The sequence below is a fragment of the Symphodus melops genome, assembly GCF_947650265.1.
Source record: "Symphodus melops genome assembly, chromosome: 19".
In the NCBI taxonomy this organism is placed as follows: Eukaryota; Metazoa; Chordata; class Actinopteri; order Labriformes; family Labridae; genus Symphodus; species Symphodus melops.
Window position 1 is genome coordinate 22178608 of NC_136709.1, and position 16621 is coordinate 22195228.

Below are 16621 nucleotides of genomic sequence, written 5' to 3' on the forward strand. Positions count from 1 at the left end.
ATTAGTTTTAAGTCTAACTGCTAATGCTAACTGCACAGGTTTAACATATAATTATGTTTACTCTTAGTCACATAGGGGCTGCTAAATCTTGTTTGGGGGATTTTTGTATACAGAGGGGGGGGGACAGCGGGTGTGTATTGTAACTAATGTCTTGTGTCCTGCCTGTCTGTATACTGCTACTGGATGCCCTGAATTTCCCTCGGGATCAATAAAGTATCTATCTATCTATCTATCTATCTATCTATCTACATTTGTGTGGAGCTCAGGACTGACCTGCAGTGCTGATGCCTGGTCTTCCAGCCTCTCAGCTTTTCTTCTCCACTCGTCTTTGTCCTTCTTCAGCCTCTCCAGCTCGGACGAGTACATGGCTTTCTCCTCTGACGGGACAAGACACAGAAACATGAGCAGGCAGCAGTGACAGTGTGGGACTTCAGAGGGAAGGATCACATGACGTGCCTTGTTGAAACTGCTCCAGCACCATCTGCAGGTTGGAGAGCGACACTGCGTACTGGTTGACCTGCTCCTGGGAGGTTCGCAGGTGTGTGAGAGCGTCGTCTCTCTGCGTCACCACTGAGCTCAGCTGCTCCTGCAGAGACTCCACCTGCATGCTGGCCTGCTGGCTGGAGACAGAGACAGGACACGTTAACACACACACACTGAGCTCAGGACACGTTAACACACACACACACACACACACACACACACACACACACACCCTCTGTGGCGTCTGATTGGCTCACCTGGCGTTCTCCACAGCACTTGAAGAAGTGGCCAGCTTGTCGTCCAGCAGTGCCACCCTCCTCCGCAGCTCCGTCTCGCGGTCCTCTGCAGAGACGGCTTCCCTCGTGTACGACTCCTCCATCTCTAACAGGTGATTACGCAGCCGCTCCAGCTCCAGGTTGAGACGCTGCTCTTTGTCTCTCATGTGCTGCAGCTGGAGAAGAAACACGACATGCTGCAGCTTCTGCCCCTCACATTTATAACTGAAGCTAGCACGGCCTCCTCTTGAAGTGAGGCGCCACCAATCAGGTTTTTAAACATTTTCAAAGCCCTTATGAGCCTGACGTCACAGACCTGCTGAGACCTCAGGGACCTAAACGAGCTCCTGCAGAGTTCATCTCTGTCGTCTTTGTAATGTTCACATGAAGCTCACGTTGCTGCTGTGATGTGCAGAGAGTATTTTCTCTCCTCCTACCTCGACTTGAACTGCCGTCGTCTCCATCTGTTTCTGCTTCAGCGCCATCATCACCTGATCCCTCTCCTGCTGGAAGGCCACAGCTTTGTCCTGCATGGACTTCAGTTTGTTCAGGAGCTGATCCAGCTCGCCGGACTTACCCTGAACGACAGAACCAACAGAGTCAAACACAAAGGACTAAAGAGAAGTCATGAAGTTTTAAGGACAAAAGCTTTTGGATGCTTCGGCCATGCTAGAAGCGGAGGCTGGTGCTGCGGCTTTCTCACACTCACATCAAACCTCAGACTCACCTGCTCTCTGTCTTGGAGCATCTTCTCCACAGTGGCAGCCTTCTCGCTCACAGCGCTCAGTTCAAACTCCTTCTCTCTGAGCAGCAGAGAAACCTGCATGTTGGTCTCCTGCAGCGCTCGGAACTCAGACTCTTTCTCCCGAGAGCGTGCGGCCACCAGCTCGTTCTCCTCCTTCAGCTTCTTCCCGTCCATCTCCAGGATCAGAGCGCGCTCTTTGAGGTTGGTCACGGCCTGCTTCAGGACCTCGTTGTCGCTCTCTCGGTTCCGCAGCGCCTCGCTGACCTGACTCAGCTGGTCTCCTTTGGTTTTGATGAGCAGGTCTTTCTCCCTCACAGACCTCTGGAGGGCCTCCAGCCTCTCTCGGACCTGCCGGGCTTCCTCTGCTTGACTCCTTTGCTCGATCTCTGAGGCATTGGCTGAGTTGGAGAGCCGGTGGTTGTTCTCCTGAATAGTCCTGATGGTATTATCCCTCTCAGCTAATTGAGCTCGCAGTCGGGTGACTTCTTCCTGCAGTTTCTCCATATTCCCTTCTGCAGAGGTCTGCAGGCTCGGAGCTTCAGCTGTGGATGGAGGTCCACTAACGGGAGCAGTTAGGACCTCAGGAGTCTGTGCCACGCTGTCAAGTTTCCCCAGCAGGACGTCCTTGGTGGAGCTGAGCTTGGTGATGGTCTGCTGCACATGAGCCAGCTCCTGACTCAGACTCCCCAGCCTACGCTCTTTCTGCTCGTAGCTCTGGATCAAACGGCTGTAATCTACGGTCAGTTTGGAGCTGCAGTCGCTGTCTTCAGAGACCTGACCCTGCAGCTTGATCAGCTCCTCCTGCAGCTGAGCCGACTCGTGCTGCATGTTCTTGACCGTGGTGATCACCTGCTGCTTCCATTCCTCCATCTTCTTCACCTGCTGTTTCAGCGTGTCCCTCTCCTGCAGCAGCTCCTCAAACTGGTTGCTGCTGACGCCTCCCGAGCCGGCGCCTGACTCTCCTCCTGACGACTGCAGGACGGTCACCAGGGTTTGGCACTTCTGCGTCAAGGCATCGATCTCGATGTCCTTCTCCCTGATGATGCGGGACAAGTTCTGGATGGTCTCCTTGAACATCTCCTGGCTTCCTGAGGGGTCGCTCATGTTGTAGAGGCGTTGGTTCTCCTGCTGAAGCTTCAGCAGAGCCGCCTCCTTGCCGGCCATGATGTCCATGAGGCGGTGATAGTCTGAGCGCAGCTGGCTGTTCTCTCTGGTCTTCTCGTTGAGCACTGCCAACACTTGCTCCCTCTCCACAGCGTAGGCCTGGATCTGCTGCTGTAAATACATGATATCCTGGTTGTGTCCTCCGACTCCACCTAAAGTTACTCTGGCATGAAGCGCCTGGATCTCCAGATCCTTCTGGAGGATCACCTGGGAGAGTTTGCCTACTTCGTCCCGAGAGCCCAGCAGCTGATCGAGCTGTCTGGTGAGGGAGAGGTTCTTCTCGTTCAGCTGACTGATCTCACTCTCTTTCTCCTTGATGCCTCTCACCAGTTTCTCGATTTCCACCTTGGACAGGTCGTGTTTCTCGTTGCCATTATCCTGATTGAGGGTCTGTGTTTTCTCCTCCTGCAGGATGACCTCCCCCTGCACAGGAGGGGAGTCCGCTCGCCCTCTGCCCTCACTGAGCTGACCCACTGTCAGCTGGAGGCGGGATATCTCATCATCTCTGGCGTGGATGAGCCTGTCGTAGTTGAGCGTGGTCTGCTGATGGCGAGCATGTGCCTGTTCCAGCTCGCTCTGCTGAGCCTGCAGGGAGTGCTGTGACAGAAGGAGAGAGGCCTGCTGCTCCTCGGCGCTCCTGCTCAGAGTCTGGACCTCCTCCTCCAGTCTGTTTCTGGAGGATTTGAGCTGTGTGATCTCAGTCTCCAGCTCGGTGATGATGTCTAAAGTCCTGGGCTCAGACAGAGGCTGCGGTCTGCTCTGCTGATCCCTCAGTCGGTCGATCTCTTCTTTTAAGTGGCTGTTCTCCTCCTTCATGCCTCCCAGCTGTCTCTCCTTCTCCTCTAGCGCCTGTCTGAGAGCATCACACTCCTTAGTGGCAACTGAAATACTGTTCTCCATCTCCGCCTGCAAATCACAGGCATTCTGTTTCAACGTATCCATGAAAACGTCTTTCTCCTGCAGCAAATCTGTCAGCTGCTTCTGACCTGCGACCGTGATGGCGAGCATCTCGTTGGTGTCTCTGTGGTCGGACGCTAACTGCTCCATGTCCCTCTTCAGCTGGGAGATCTCCATGTCTTTCTCCTGGTTCAGTTTAACGGCCCTCTCGTGCTCCGTCTGCAGCGCAGAGGCGTCCATGGAGCGGGCGCGGCTCAGCTCCTCGATGGTCTGCTGGTACTGCTTGGCCTGCTCTGTTAGCGTGCTCTCAGCCTGCCTCAACTCCGCCTCCAGCTGCTGCTTCTCCAGCTTCAGAGCTTCGATACGAGTGTCCTTCTCTCGTACTGATCGATTCAGAGCTGCCTGGCTTTCCTTCATCCGCCTGTTTGCTTCTTCACTCTCGCTTATCAACTTCCTGTTCTCCATCTTTAACTCATTATCCTCCCTCAACATCTCTACCTGAGCGCTCCTCAAATCATCCAACTCTCTCCTCAGCTCTGAAGTCTCCCTCTCCTTCTCTGGATCTTCCCTCTGCTCTGTTTTAGCCACACGTAGCTGCTCCTCTCTCTCCTGCAGGCTCTTCTTCAGCTCTGTCCTTTCTCTCTGTGCCAGTCCCACTTCGTCTCTCAGCTCCTGCTCCTGGTCTTTCAATGTGTTGAGCTCTGCAGTCAGCCTCGTCCTTTCTGCCTCGGCCTCCTTCAGCTGTCCACTGAGCTGCTCCTTCACAGAGATCATGTGCTGCAGACAAAGATTCAAAAACAAAAGTCAAACTGTTTGTTTTTATTGATGTGTCACAGAGTTCTGTGATAAAAGTGACGCCTCAGACAGGAGGAGTAAAAGATCATGAATACAAGACGAAGGAGATGCAGAAGAAGAAAAGCAGAGGGAGAGGACAGAAGGCACACTGTTTATTGATAGGTGTCTGTTAACCGTGGCGTTCGATGTGTGGCTTGTTTGGAGGATGAGTGGAACGTGGTGAGAGAGAAAGGAAGTAGAGGAAAGAAGACTAACAGAACATGAGATCATAATGCATGAGGAGAGGTTTGCTCTTCAGAAATAGTAAAGACGGTGTCGTCGGTCAGACCTGAGTTGCTTCCTGGTTTTGCCGGTCTAGTTCCTCCAGCTCGGACAGCAGGGTGTCTCGCTCCTCCTCTGCTTTTTCTCTCCTCTGCAGCTCCGCCTTCAGATCCTCCAACGACTCCCGTTCACCAAACTCTGCTTCTCTACCACTCGATAGTTGTTCCTCTGCCAGTTTCAGTCGTTCTTGAAGATCAAGCTTAAAGAAAGAAGAGATTTTCCAAGTGAGTGTTGGAGCCTTTCTGCATCATCCTCGTGTGTCTGCAAGACAAACAAACCTTCTCTTGTTCGACCACTTCTTTGTCTTGTCTCAGCGTCCCGATGATGGTGTTCAGTTCTAAGATGTCTGCATGCTCAACTTCTTCCTTTGGTTCCGCCTGATTAACAACACACGTTAAAGACATTCAGCCTGTATTAAACATCACGCATGGTTAGAGATTTATTGGAATTACCTCAGCCAGGCTTTTCAGTCTCTCCAGTTCTATTTCTGTGTCTGGAAAGCAGAAGCGTTTGTTAATGAGAGCTCATAATCTGGAAATGATTGAACAGAACACATTTTGACAACGAGAGTTTACCTGCAAGTTTTTTCCTCAACAGCTGGATCTCGTTGTCCAGCTCAGCTTTCTGCAGAGCCTTCCCTTCCTGCTCCTGCACGCGGCTCTGAAGCTCGGAGACGGACGCCTGCAGCCGTGTGTAGTTGTGCAGCAGCCCGGCGTTCTCCTCCTGAGCTTCTTCTTTCTCCAGCTGCAGCGAGGACTGCTTCCTCTGCGCCTCCTCCAGCTGCTCCTGCAGGGAGCTGACGCTCTTCTCCAGCTCAGGCAGCTTGGAGGCCTCTGAAGGGGAAGTGGGTTGACTTCCACCTGCAGGAGACGAACGGAGGAGGGTGTTCATTTCAAAGTGGACACAAATGAGACACTTGATATTTTAGAGCTGGGCTTACCGCCGTGAACCTGCTCCTCCAGTTCCTCTATCCGCTCCTCGTACTCTGCTAACTCCTCCCTGTGACGCCGCGTGATGTCGGCGAACTTCTGCCGCTGAGCGTCCTGCAGAGCGGCCAGTTCATGCTGGTGTTCATCCACCTCTCGACTCATCTCCTCTCGCAGATCCTGAGCCGTGTCAGAGGTCACATCAAGGTCAGAGTCTGAGTGTCACTGATGTTCCAGCATTCACCTGTACGTTGGCTGATTTACACACTAACGGCAGGTTGCTTAGCAACATTAGCAGTCATTGAGGTTGTATTTCTGGAAATCTGAAATCTTTTACGTGACTTCTTATCAGCTAAACGCTGCGTTTATTTAAAGGTGAACAAACCAGCTGGATGTTTGTGAAGCTGAGCTGACGATGACGAGAGCGGTGGGGAAAGAAATCTTTCAAATGTCGCCTGCAGAACCAAAACAATGAGCTCAAAGACTCTCAAGCTCCAACTATAAGATTTAGATTCTTACAAATAATTCACCTTTATTGTTCTCTGAAGTTTGACAATCTCGCTCTGGTCGCCGTTACCACTTCCTGCTGCCGTTGATGCCTGAAAAGGAAAAATGACTTTATTCACGTTAGCGCCACATTAGGACTCTGTGAGTACTCTGTAATCTGTTCAGTCCTGACCTGTTGAATACAAGTCATGTTAACTTCTCCAGCAGATGGTTAAAGTCCGGGAGTCCTACCTGAGACATTCGCCTCCAGTGAGCCACCTCGGCCTCCAGACGCAGAACTTCAGTGGACAGCCTGTTGATCTCCTGCTGCGACCACAGCACGTCGCTGAGGTCCATCTCATCGCTGTGGAAGCCCTGATGGGCCCCCGAGGGCCGGGACAGGAAAGAGGAGACAGAGGAGGAGGTGGTGGACGAGGCAGACGTGGTGACGGGAAGCAACGCGGGACCGGCCGAGGCGGACTGAGCCGACTGCTGCAGCTTCTGGACTTCTTCCTGGAGTCCACTCTGCCGAGCTTTCAGGTGACTGATCTCCACCTGTAAGCAGAAAACAAACATCAGGACACTTTGACCCGGAGCAGCCCGGCTCACGAGCGTTACGAGTCCCCTTACAAACAAAGATGTCAAATCTCCTGCTGGCTTTTAACAGATAATCCTGTTTCTCAGTGGAACGTGTAAACAAAAGCTCTGAATCACTTCATCAGATTCTGACATCCACTGCAGACTACACACACTTTACCCGCCTCATGTAGAAGCATCAGCGTTACACAGAAGCTTTAAATCATAGATGATAAATGATGATTCATCCAGTTAGCATGTGTCAGTCACAGGAGGTTTTTATTAGAAGAGCACACACGTCTTTCTGTTGCAGGAGGGTTCTGTACTCTGCAGACTGTCCTTTAATCTGGATCTCCGAGGCCTCCAGCTTCTCCTCCAGCTCTGCATAAAGCCTCCTCAGTCTGTCATACTGCAAAAACACACAGAAGGAGAGAAAGTCAGTCACATTAAAAATGGCAGATAATTCCACTGAGCTCTGATGTGACCTCCTTTAGTGTGTCGTCTGACTCACACAGCACACACACCTGCTAAACTAACAGTGTGTGTAACGTGTTCAACATGGTCAAAGCTTTCATGAGACAAGGAACAACTTCCTGTAAATCAATGACTTCCTGTTCACACACGACCTTCAGTGAGACACCGAGACAGACCGGAGAACGCCGAGTGAAGCTGAAGTCTCACCTCGGATCTCTGAGTGGTGAAAGCAGCTTCCACTTCAGCCAACCTGGAGTTGGACACCTGCAGCTCTGTGGCAGCATCTGAGGTCACAGGGAGAAAACACAGAACAAATCACAACCAGAGCAAGAATCTCTGCAGCCACTTTAAAATGAAGACCTGATCCGCCCCTGATGTTCAGTCCCTGCTTCAAACATCAGCCTGGTTCGTTCCTGTGTATACGCTGCTCCTCCATCTTTGTTTCTATCTTGTTTGTGTCCGTGTATGATGAGGGTACGCTCAGACCCAGAGCATTCAGGAGCAGAATCTAAAGTTAGAAGGAGGCTGCTGCATTGTTGTTGTTTCCTTCATGATCACAGAGGAAGAGAGCAGCTCTCTGATTGGTCCTTTGAAATCATCTAGTTTATCAAACATTGGCACATAAACATCCAGAGATGCTAACTGGTGGCATATTTTGCTCTCTATCTTGGTCCCGCGCTGACACACAGATCTGAGTCACCTGTATCATATGACAAACAAACACACGGCGACACGTCTGCAGATCTTTGCAGAGCGCTGTGACCTCGACGAGGCGCAGAGAACATTTAACCTTCAGCCTGCAGGCTGATTCTGAAGAGACGGAAGCAGCTCTGTGAACTGTAGTTTAGTGACTGAAGCTGTGAGTTGGAGATTTGTGAGCAAAGTTCTCTTTATATCAATGCTTTATCTCTCACTGTGTGCCGGCTGCAGATTGACAACATCTCTGGGTTTTAAAGACAGAACTATCTGAGAGCCCAGCCCTGGAAGCCTGTCACTGACTTCATGTCATTATTCCACAGTGAAGACTTTAAAGGCTCTACACGACCACCCCCCTCTTATAGAAACCTGCTACCCTCCTCCATCAGCTGATGAGGTTTACTCGTCGTATCCGGAGCCGCTTGGTGTGAGCGAGGTTCTCAGGAGTTTGAGATCAGGAACGACTTCCCTGCTGAGATCCGGTGAGCTCAGGATGTCACAGATTATCAATCTCAGATTATCACTCTTAAACCTGTGAAGATCAATTTAGCGATGCAGCTGTGTAACATCCATATCGCACAATATCGATCATGGTGAACCAACATGAGCATCTGATGTTTGTTTGTTGTGTCAAATAAATCATTTCTCAGTAACAACAGATCATGAAGCCGGTGATGTATCTGAGGCAGCAACAACACTTTACCACAAATATCTTTATTTGAACATTTTAGCTGTTGTAGAATCGAACAACCGAAGAGAGACGGGAGGAACGCTTCAACTCACGGTGGGTGAAAAAGAAGGTCTGCCATCTTATCAACTTTATCTTAAAAACATTACAGACGGATCCATAGTGCAGTGACGTAAAAATGAGCTTGTTAAACTGAAAACAAGAAGAAGAAACACACACACACACACACACACACACTCCTGATTCTCCATCCCTGCACATCTAGGACTTCCTTTTCTTACCACAGCACAGATTATTTACCTGACTTGAACGTGTTCATTAGGGATGTAAAGATTAATCGTGAGGCAGTTAAAAATCGATTCAAAGGTGTCACGGTTCGAATCGGTTCTCTGCAAAATTAATCGCAGTCGTATCGTGAAGCGTCTGTAGAGCAGAGGAGGCTGGCTGATAAAAATTGTGTGCAAAGATTCCAACAAGACAGAGAACATCACAAATAACACAACAAACATGAAGCAGCACAAAGAGAAGCTCCAGATCCTCTTATAATAAATCACACAGTGAATGTTACATCTCTATTAAGCAGTCCTCCCTGTGTTGTTGTCTGTTGGCTGATCAGTCTATCATTGTATTATGACATCTGTTAAGAATCGGTGTTAGACAGATAAAGACTGAATGGTTGGTTTTTGTTGATGTTGGTTGAGTTCAAAGGTCGTATACTGGTTAGCTGTCTTGTTTGTTTTGTTATTGTCTTTAACTTTGTTTACACCAACCTGCCGAGGGATAAGATCTAACATATTTACATCTTTAAATTCATTAATATGCACTTCCACTATTCTAATTATCAAACGAGTCTGCTCTTTAAAAGTACACTGCTAATAAAGCTATTGTTCTTTTCAGACTCTCACCTCCGACTTCCTCCACTCCTTCCAGCAGCATGTCTTTGGTGAAGTTAGAGATCTGACCCGTGAAGGACGACAGGCTGCCCCCGACCTGGCCCAGAGACTGACCGAGGCCGGAGCCAATCCCCCCCAGCCAGGACGACATCTTCAGGGGAGGAAGAGACACAAGACGGAGAGCCCAGAGACCACGGAGAGACCGGAGACCACCAAGACCACGGAGAGACCGGACCACAACAAAGCAGGGCCAGAGGATGCTAACTAGCTTAGCTTAGACTTCGGAGTTGATAATTTCGTCATCAAGTTCTAGAACAATCCGTTTCACCTCGGAGACTTTAAACTTGTTAAAGTCTCTCCTCGGGCTCATTGAACACGGAGTCACAGCTGATAGCTCACCGAAGACGAGCTAGCTCACTGTCGATATTTGACACCTGAACGGCGGGAAAATGTCGTAACGGCTCTCACGTGCGTTGTGAAAAATGTCATTTAAAGTTTTTCACACGATGTTTTATTCAGTCCGGACAAACACAAACAAACAGCACACAAAGTGCCACCTCAACTGCAGCCATTACGGCTCGGCTGTCAGGTTTGACGTGGACACTGAGAGCGGCCGCGGTGCATTGTGGGATACTGGAGGACCAACAAATCTAAGATGCGTTCAAGAACGTGGATGACGGCACGGAGGATTAACTTTCATTTATTTCAGTTTAAACGTAATATCCAATGTACTCTTTAACAATAGGACACCTTTGCTCATAGATGTTAATGAAGCACTGCCTTTAACCTTATATTTAAGATCTCTGTAGTTTGTAGTGTTTTTTGTATGTTGCGTGGTCAAACAGTCCTTACACTTCATGGCACCTCTGACCGAGCAAGTGGCGAATTACGATCTTGAAAGTATTTTCACCATACATTTCTTCTTCCCGCTGAAGCAAAATAAACTAATGTCAGGATATATTAAGTCTGTTTTTCAGGTTTGATCATTCTGTAAAGAAGAAATAGAAACCACAGCCCTTTTCTTCCCTCCTGCCTTTACAGCAAACTAGTTTGATCCCCTTTGATTGGCTGAAATCAAAAATCTCCTCAGTCCAACTTTTTTCAAAGTGTCATGACATGAAATATTCTGACTTTCATTTGAAGTGATGATATGAAAAACAGAGTAACATACTTGTGTGTAAGCTTCCCCTTCATGCAGAAAAGTGCCAGACAGTGTGGTTTCTTCTAACTCGTTTATTAAAAGATTTTTTTACAGTGTTAAATACAATCTCTGCAGAGCACAGAGCTCGACGAGAGGAACAGCGGTGAGATAGAGTTTGAGTTCATGTCCTTTCAACAAACCACCAGTACAATATATATATATCACTCTGTAATTACTTTAAACCCTGCCAGACTGGACAGCTGTCATTTATTAATCTTCAAATGGAAATAATAAAGAATAAATCGGAGGAATTGACTTGAATTCTTAGAATTTCTGTGCAAAACAGGGAGAGTCAGGACCCAGAGCTCGCACGAGAGCATCTCGTACACCGCGAGCAGGACAAACAATCACACAATCAGGACTTCTATCTCCCATCAGGGTGACCGTGATGCATCTCTGGTGTGTAGGTCAGGAGGACGATCATCACCCACAGGTGCAGGATCGCCTGGAAAAACAAGTCCACATTTTCATTTCTTTGATCGTCCAGCACTCACATACATGAACACACATCACTAGTATCTGAAGAAGACGTCTTGTTGAAATCTTCAGCTGGTTGGAAACAGATGTGCAAACACAAACATAAAACTCAAACTTTTAAAAAGACTAACTCAAAGTAAGCTGCATGCCCATCTTTTCAGTTTCTGTTTGCTTTTTCTCTTTTCTTCATGCTCCGAGGTGTCGTTAATGTTTTTAAATGCTCACCATGTACAGGATAACAAACACTCTGGCCGTAGGGTAGCGTCTCAAGAAGATCCCGAGTCTGATGCTGAAATGATACAAAGTTCCATTTCAATCCACAGCTCAGGGAAACAGTGTGACTACAGAGAAGAGCATCAGTGAGGTCAAAGTACCTGAAACGGTCGATGGTGCTGGCTGCCTTTCGTACTTTTCCGTAAACTCCTGGACTGTCCTGATCGCTGAACAGGATCGGTGTGTTTCTTTGTCGTGCGCCTGGAATACAGAAAATGTTTCAGCTCCTGAAAACCTCCTGAAGTTTACACGTGAGGATGTATGTGTAAACCCATCCTTCAACCCCACTGTACCGTGGCCTGGCCTTTACTAAATGTCTCCTGTGAAGTCGGGGCGAGCTGATGTGCTCACACTGTTAAATCAAGGTGGAGCGTTTGCAATTATCTTTCATTAACGACGGAGCAAGCCAGCTGGCAGCCAAATCACAAGTCTTTGCTGTCAGCTGGAGGTCTGCAGAACGTTTCTCTAGTTCAGATCTTCAGTAAACAAAAGGTGGAAGACACATCAACCAGGCATGACTGCTGTTGCCATGGTGATTTCAGATGATACTGTAGGACTAGAATATAACAGACGCTCGTACCTGCTCCCTCCAGACCGCTCATGTTGATGGCCTGCCCCCCGCCCTGTCCGCTCTGAGCGCTCTTCAGCTGCTGCTCCACACGCTCCAGCTGGAAGACCAGAGAGCTCTTCTCTGTGCCCAGAGCCTCCAGCATGGTCTGCTTCTGGATCAGAGTCTCCGTCAGCTGGTGGAGGCGATTCTCCAGCTCGGCTTGGCTGTTGCTCAGAGTCTTGTTGGTCAACTGCAAGATTAGAAAAGTCCATTAAACTTTCCTCCTCCTGACAGAGGGCCGATGCTGGCTCGGACTGGATAAAAAGGAAGTGACCTGGTTCCTAAGTTTCTGGATTTCGTCTTCTCGGTCCTTGACTCTGTTCTGCAGGGTGGTTTTTGCTCGATGGTTCTCCTCCTCCAGGTACTGCAGCTCCTACGTTAGAAACAAAAGTTTCATGAAAATAGCGGTCTGAAAGTCAGTTGTCAACGTCAGGATGTTGAAAACAGGTTTAAAAGCGAAGGTTTGAAGACGTTGATACAAAGTGGACTCTAACAGGAAACACGTCACACACATTCACCACTTTTCAAATCACTTGTCAAACGCTGCAGAAAAAACAAGCGACTTTGGGGACATGTTGATGTTATAACTGTCCTCTGGGACACAACAGACACATTTCAAACAGTCGTGCTCGTTGGTGCTCGTTGGTCAGCCTCACTCCTTCTCACCTGTTTGTAGCGCTCCACCTCAGCCTCCACTTCCTGCTTCGCTCGGCTATACGCAGCCTGTTGCTCCTCCAGCTGCACCTGCTGCTCCCGCCACGCCTCTGCCTCCGTGAGAGCCTGAGTCTCTAAATCCTGTCAGAGGGGAAACACATCTCACATGTTCAGCTGATAGAGATCTTAGCTGCAGACATTTCAAACGTTTCAAACGTTTTCTCTCGCAGGAGGAATGAAGAACTCTCCCGTCCTGCGACGCTTACAGGAAACAAAAACTGTTTGAGATTCGTTTTCACTGTTCTTCACGTCCTCTCACCTGGATTTCTGTCCGCAGCGTGTGCACCTGCCCCTGCAGTTTCTGGATCTCCTCCCTCTGCAGCTCCTTATCGTGACGCAGATCTTCAATCTCCAGAGTCATGGCCCCGCTGCCCTCCAGAGTCTCCAGACCAGATCCCTCCTTCAGACTGCTGATCAGCTTCTCTTTGGACTGGAAGACCATTCAAGCACACAACAGGTGAATGCTGTGAACACAGGCAGCAGAGACGAAGTGCAGAGCAGCAGAGAGTCTTACTTGCAGGATGCGTGAAGCTTTGTGCTTGTAGTCTTGTAGCTCCTGTTTGGCGCTCTCAGCCGCAGCTTTGGAACTCTTCAGCTGCTGTTGGACCTCGTCGACCCGGAGCTTGTCCTCCGCAGCTCGTCGCTCTGCTGCCGTCACCGCCTCAGCCAGGGTCTGCCTCTCCGCCTCCACTTTGGACAGACGGCCAGCGTACTCACTCTGCACAGGCCCAGAGGATTAGTCAAGAGATACCAGGGCTGAATGTAAAGGAGGAAGAACGGCGCTGTGTTCACCTGCATCTGTCGATAGTTGTCCTGTTCCCTCCTGAGAGCCAGCTCGGCCTCTCGCAGCCTCTCCTGGATGGTATCAATAGTCTGGTTGTGCATGCTGCTCCCTTCTGTGTGGTCCTGCATGATCCTAAAAAACACGTAAAGCTCAAAGAGTCTCTCGCTCATGGACGATCTTCAGGTCAAACGCTCACTGAATTCAAATCAGATGCATTCGTCACGTTTGATGGATAAACTTTCAATGATCAGAGTTTGTGTGGGAAACACTTTAAGATCTGGAGCGTACCTCGACTTCTCCTTCTGAGCCTCGTCCAGCGCAGCGCTGCGAGACTTCAGCAGCTGATCGGCTTCATCCAGCCGGATCTTCAGGACTGCCAGTTGACCGTCTTTGGCAGAGAGCGTTTCCGTGAGGTCATCGACTTGTGACCGAAGTTGGCGCAACATCCGGTCAGTCTGAGACTGCTCTGAGTTCCACCTGTCTGCACGCAGTCGGCTCTGGCTCAGCTCTGCGGGAGTGAAAGGAGACACTGAAGCAGAGAAGCAGGAGTGGAGGAGTGTTGGTGCGTGCTCGCTCCTCTCTTACCGTCTTGTAAGCCTTTGGCTCTCTGGATGACAGAAGCCATCTCCTGGTTGAGCGACACCACCTCACTACGCAGCAGCTGGTTCTCCAGACGCAGACTGGACAGGATCTGGCTCTGTGGCTCCTCTGTGGGAGGAGCAGGAGAAGGAGGACGCTCCGGTCTGATGGACTCCTGAGGGACCGCACAGCCCGAGTCCGAACCCTCCGGAGTCCCTGTAGAGAACATGTGGGGGTGACATGAAGAACACATGAATATCATAAACGCCTGAAAGAAACTAAAGAGCAGACAGGAAGTGCCTGATCACCTCCAGACTGTTCTACTGCGTCATCATCCTAATCAATCAAATGTGTTTTAAACCCAGTTACTGGAGGATGTTCGTTTAGATATTACTGTTGTACCGAACCTTAATGATTATTCATATATCAGTCTCAAAGCGCTGTGTGCTGTTAACCTGGCAGCCTGGTTGTTAATCCTACCTTGGCTCTGCTCTTTAGCCGAGCTCTCTTCTGACGTTTTGACGCTGTGAGCAGACAGCGAGCTCATACTGGAGGTCCTGGACACGCCCCTGGTTGAGGGGGGCGTCGACGGTGCGGAGGGGACGGTGTAAGGAGTGGTGGAAGGAGGTGGTGTTAGGTCTCGGGCCTCGGTGACCGGACCTGCTGCTTTCACAGGTTCTCTTCTTGAATCCCTCCGGCTGCTGGCGGGAGGGTCCGAGCTGTTCAGGAAGTCAAACAGCATGTCGTCGTCCACGTCCTGCTCGCTCTTTTTGGGCCTCACAAAGCCTGACGAGCCCTTGGAAGAGTTTGGGGCGGCGCTATCAGAAGCGGATGGGCTGCTGCTCACGTTGGCTGTGCCAGCCAGCAGGGTCGCACTGGATCTCTTGATGTTTCCGGCTGCAGAGGAGATGAAGCTCGGAGCATTGTGAGAGGACGTGTAGGTGTGATGTGGGGCAGCGTTGTATTCAGCTTCTCCATAGGACGAAGAGAAGGACGATGTCCTGTCCTCGTTCTTGGTCAGGGCTGTGGCCGCTCCCTGGTCCACTTTATTCAGGAAGTCTTCAGCTTTGCCGGCCAGTTCAGTAAACCAAGACATTTTATAACCTGAAGGCAGAGAGACAAAAATCACAGGAACCATATTGGTGCTGTTTAAATATTACACATGAATGAAAATACAATTCAACGCCACCAGAAAATATTTGTAATTGTACATCTGCAAATAAAATGTTACGGCGCTTTTTTCAGTCTAAGTTGAAGGATATCAAGGAAAAATAATCAGTAAGTAAACGGACTGTAAACTGACTTCTAAATCTTCCTCCTGGTCTATGAATGGTCTGAAAACAGGTCAGATTTATTGACATGCAGAGCTCAGCTCCTCACCTGTGGAACACCTGAGCTGTGTTTTAATCACCTTTAATCAACGTTTCTTTGATCATTAAATTACATGTTTGTGTAAAACTTAACTTGACAATAAAAAGAAAGTCTTGTTTAGAGTTGAGGAGCAGCTATAAGGTGTTTTAATACTCAGCTGACATGATCTCTGTGCAGCTAGCATGCTAAGCTACATCAATAAACAGAGTCAGGGCTTGTTTATGAGATGATTATATCTCATTTATACACAACATCTGCTCTTACAGGTGATTTTACACGAGCTGACATCAGCCATGTTGACGTTATTATCATGAAACTAACGTAAACACTGCTGAAGCTAACAGGCTAGCTGCTAGCTCGTGAAGAAAAGCCGCTAACGTACCTTTTTTTAAATGACGTCACGGTGTGGAAACGTCTCCGGTCACCGGGCTACCGGCGGGGTTTCACTGACGGACATGAAAGACTGATGCTGTTTATCAGACTGACACAGTGTGCTGTCATTATCTGTCCAAGGAGGATGAGAGGCAGCTTCTCAATACGTGGACCAGGAAGCGCAGCGAGCAAGGACCCCAAAACAGAGCGACTGCGCAGGCGCCTGATCACAAATTAACCAATGAGCGTTAAGATTCACATCATCCTCCTCACCTACGTGTACCGTCCAGGTTACACCTGTCACTCTTATTTACTTTATCTGAACAGGAGCATTAGTACCGTGTCTGCTTTGGATCTGCAACCAAACCAATCAATAACTCCGTTACAGACTAAGACTATTTATAACTATGTTTAATAACTTAATCATGCATATGCTGAAATATTATCCTCTCATTAATCTTTGCACACTGCATATGTAAACACTGAAGAAACTCAACCTCTTGTATATTAAACATCTGTATTGTATTTATTCATGTTCATCTCAGCTTGTTCACAATAATCACCACTGCACACTTTTCTATCCTTAAATACAGTGTGAGTGTTTTTGCTTATATGTTAATGTTTAACTTTCTATATTGGGATCTCAGTGACTGAAGTTAAATTCCTTTAATTCCAGATGGCCTCTTCTTCTGTCACCACACAGCAGGTGAGTCCACGTCACAATGGTTACAGGTGAGTCTCTCTCTCCTCCCACTGTTCCCTGTAGGATTATTCTTATTGAGAGCATCGTGTAAGTTCCAACATGAATCACGTCACCTCTC

At 48.9% G+C, this 16621-nt stretch overlaps 2 protein-coding genes across 2 annotated transcripts in view; both read right to left on the bottom strand.

The window, feature by feature from the left end:
* trip11 (thyroid hormone receptor interactor 11) overlaps positions 1-10517 on the bottom strand; it is a 14474-nt gene extending 3957 nt beyond the window's left edge. Inside the window, 15 exon segments of the mRNA XM_079370584.1 lie at positions 274-377; positions 457-620; positions 741-934; positions 1196-1336; positions 1486-4341; positions 4688-4879; positions 4959-5057; positions 5133-5173; positions 5256-5540; positions 5621-5786; positions 6137-6205; positions 6345-6647; positions 6967-7077; positions 7350-7426; positions 9432-10517. Of these exon segments, the coding sequence (XP_079226710.1) occupies positions 274-377; positions 457-620; positions 741-934; positions 1196-1336; positions 1486-4341; positions 4688-4879; positions 4959-5057; positions 5133-5173; positions 5256-5540; positions 5621-5786; positions 6137-6205; positions 6345-6647; positions 6967-7077; positions 7350-7426; positions 9432-9570 (4941 nt within the window). The 5' untranslated portion in view covers positions 9571-10517.
* A 117-nt stretch (positions 10518-10634) lies between these two features.
* Positions 10635-16058, bottom strand: golga5 (golgin A5). Its single transcript, XM_079370585.1, has 13 exons — positions 15811-16058; positions 14538-15161; positions 14064-14273; positions 13767-13986; positions 13487-13610; positions 13209-13412; positions 12954-13124; positions 12647-12775; positions 12255-12353; positions 11951-12170; positions 11472-11571; positions 11323-11386; positions 10635-11065 (listed from the first exon to the last, which is right to left on the bottom strand). The coding sequence occupies exons 2-13, from the start codon at positions 15151-15153 to the stop codon at positions 10985-10987; spliced, it is 2238 nt and encodes a 745-aa protein (XP_079226711.1). The 5' UTR covers positions 15154-15161; positions 15811-16058; the 3' UTR covers positions 10635-10984.
* Positions 16059-16621: the final 563 nt, after the last annotated feature.

Coding starts and splice junctions, on each gene's coding strand:
- golga5 (XM_079370585.1), bottom strand. CDS start 15,153: ATGTCTTGGTTTACTGAACTGGCCGGCAAAGCTGAAGACTTCCTGAAT. Junction 12,776..12,953: donor CGCTGCGGACAGAAATCCAG/GTGAGAGGACGT, acceptor CCCCTCTGACAG/GATTTAGAGACTCAGGCTCT. Junction 11,066..11,322: donor TGTTTGTTATCCTGTACATG/GTGAGCATTTAA, acceptor TTGTTTTTCCAG/GCGATCCTGCACCTGTGGGT.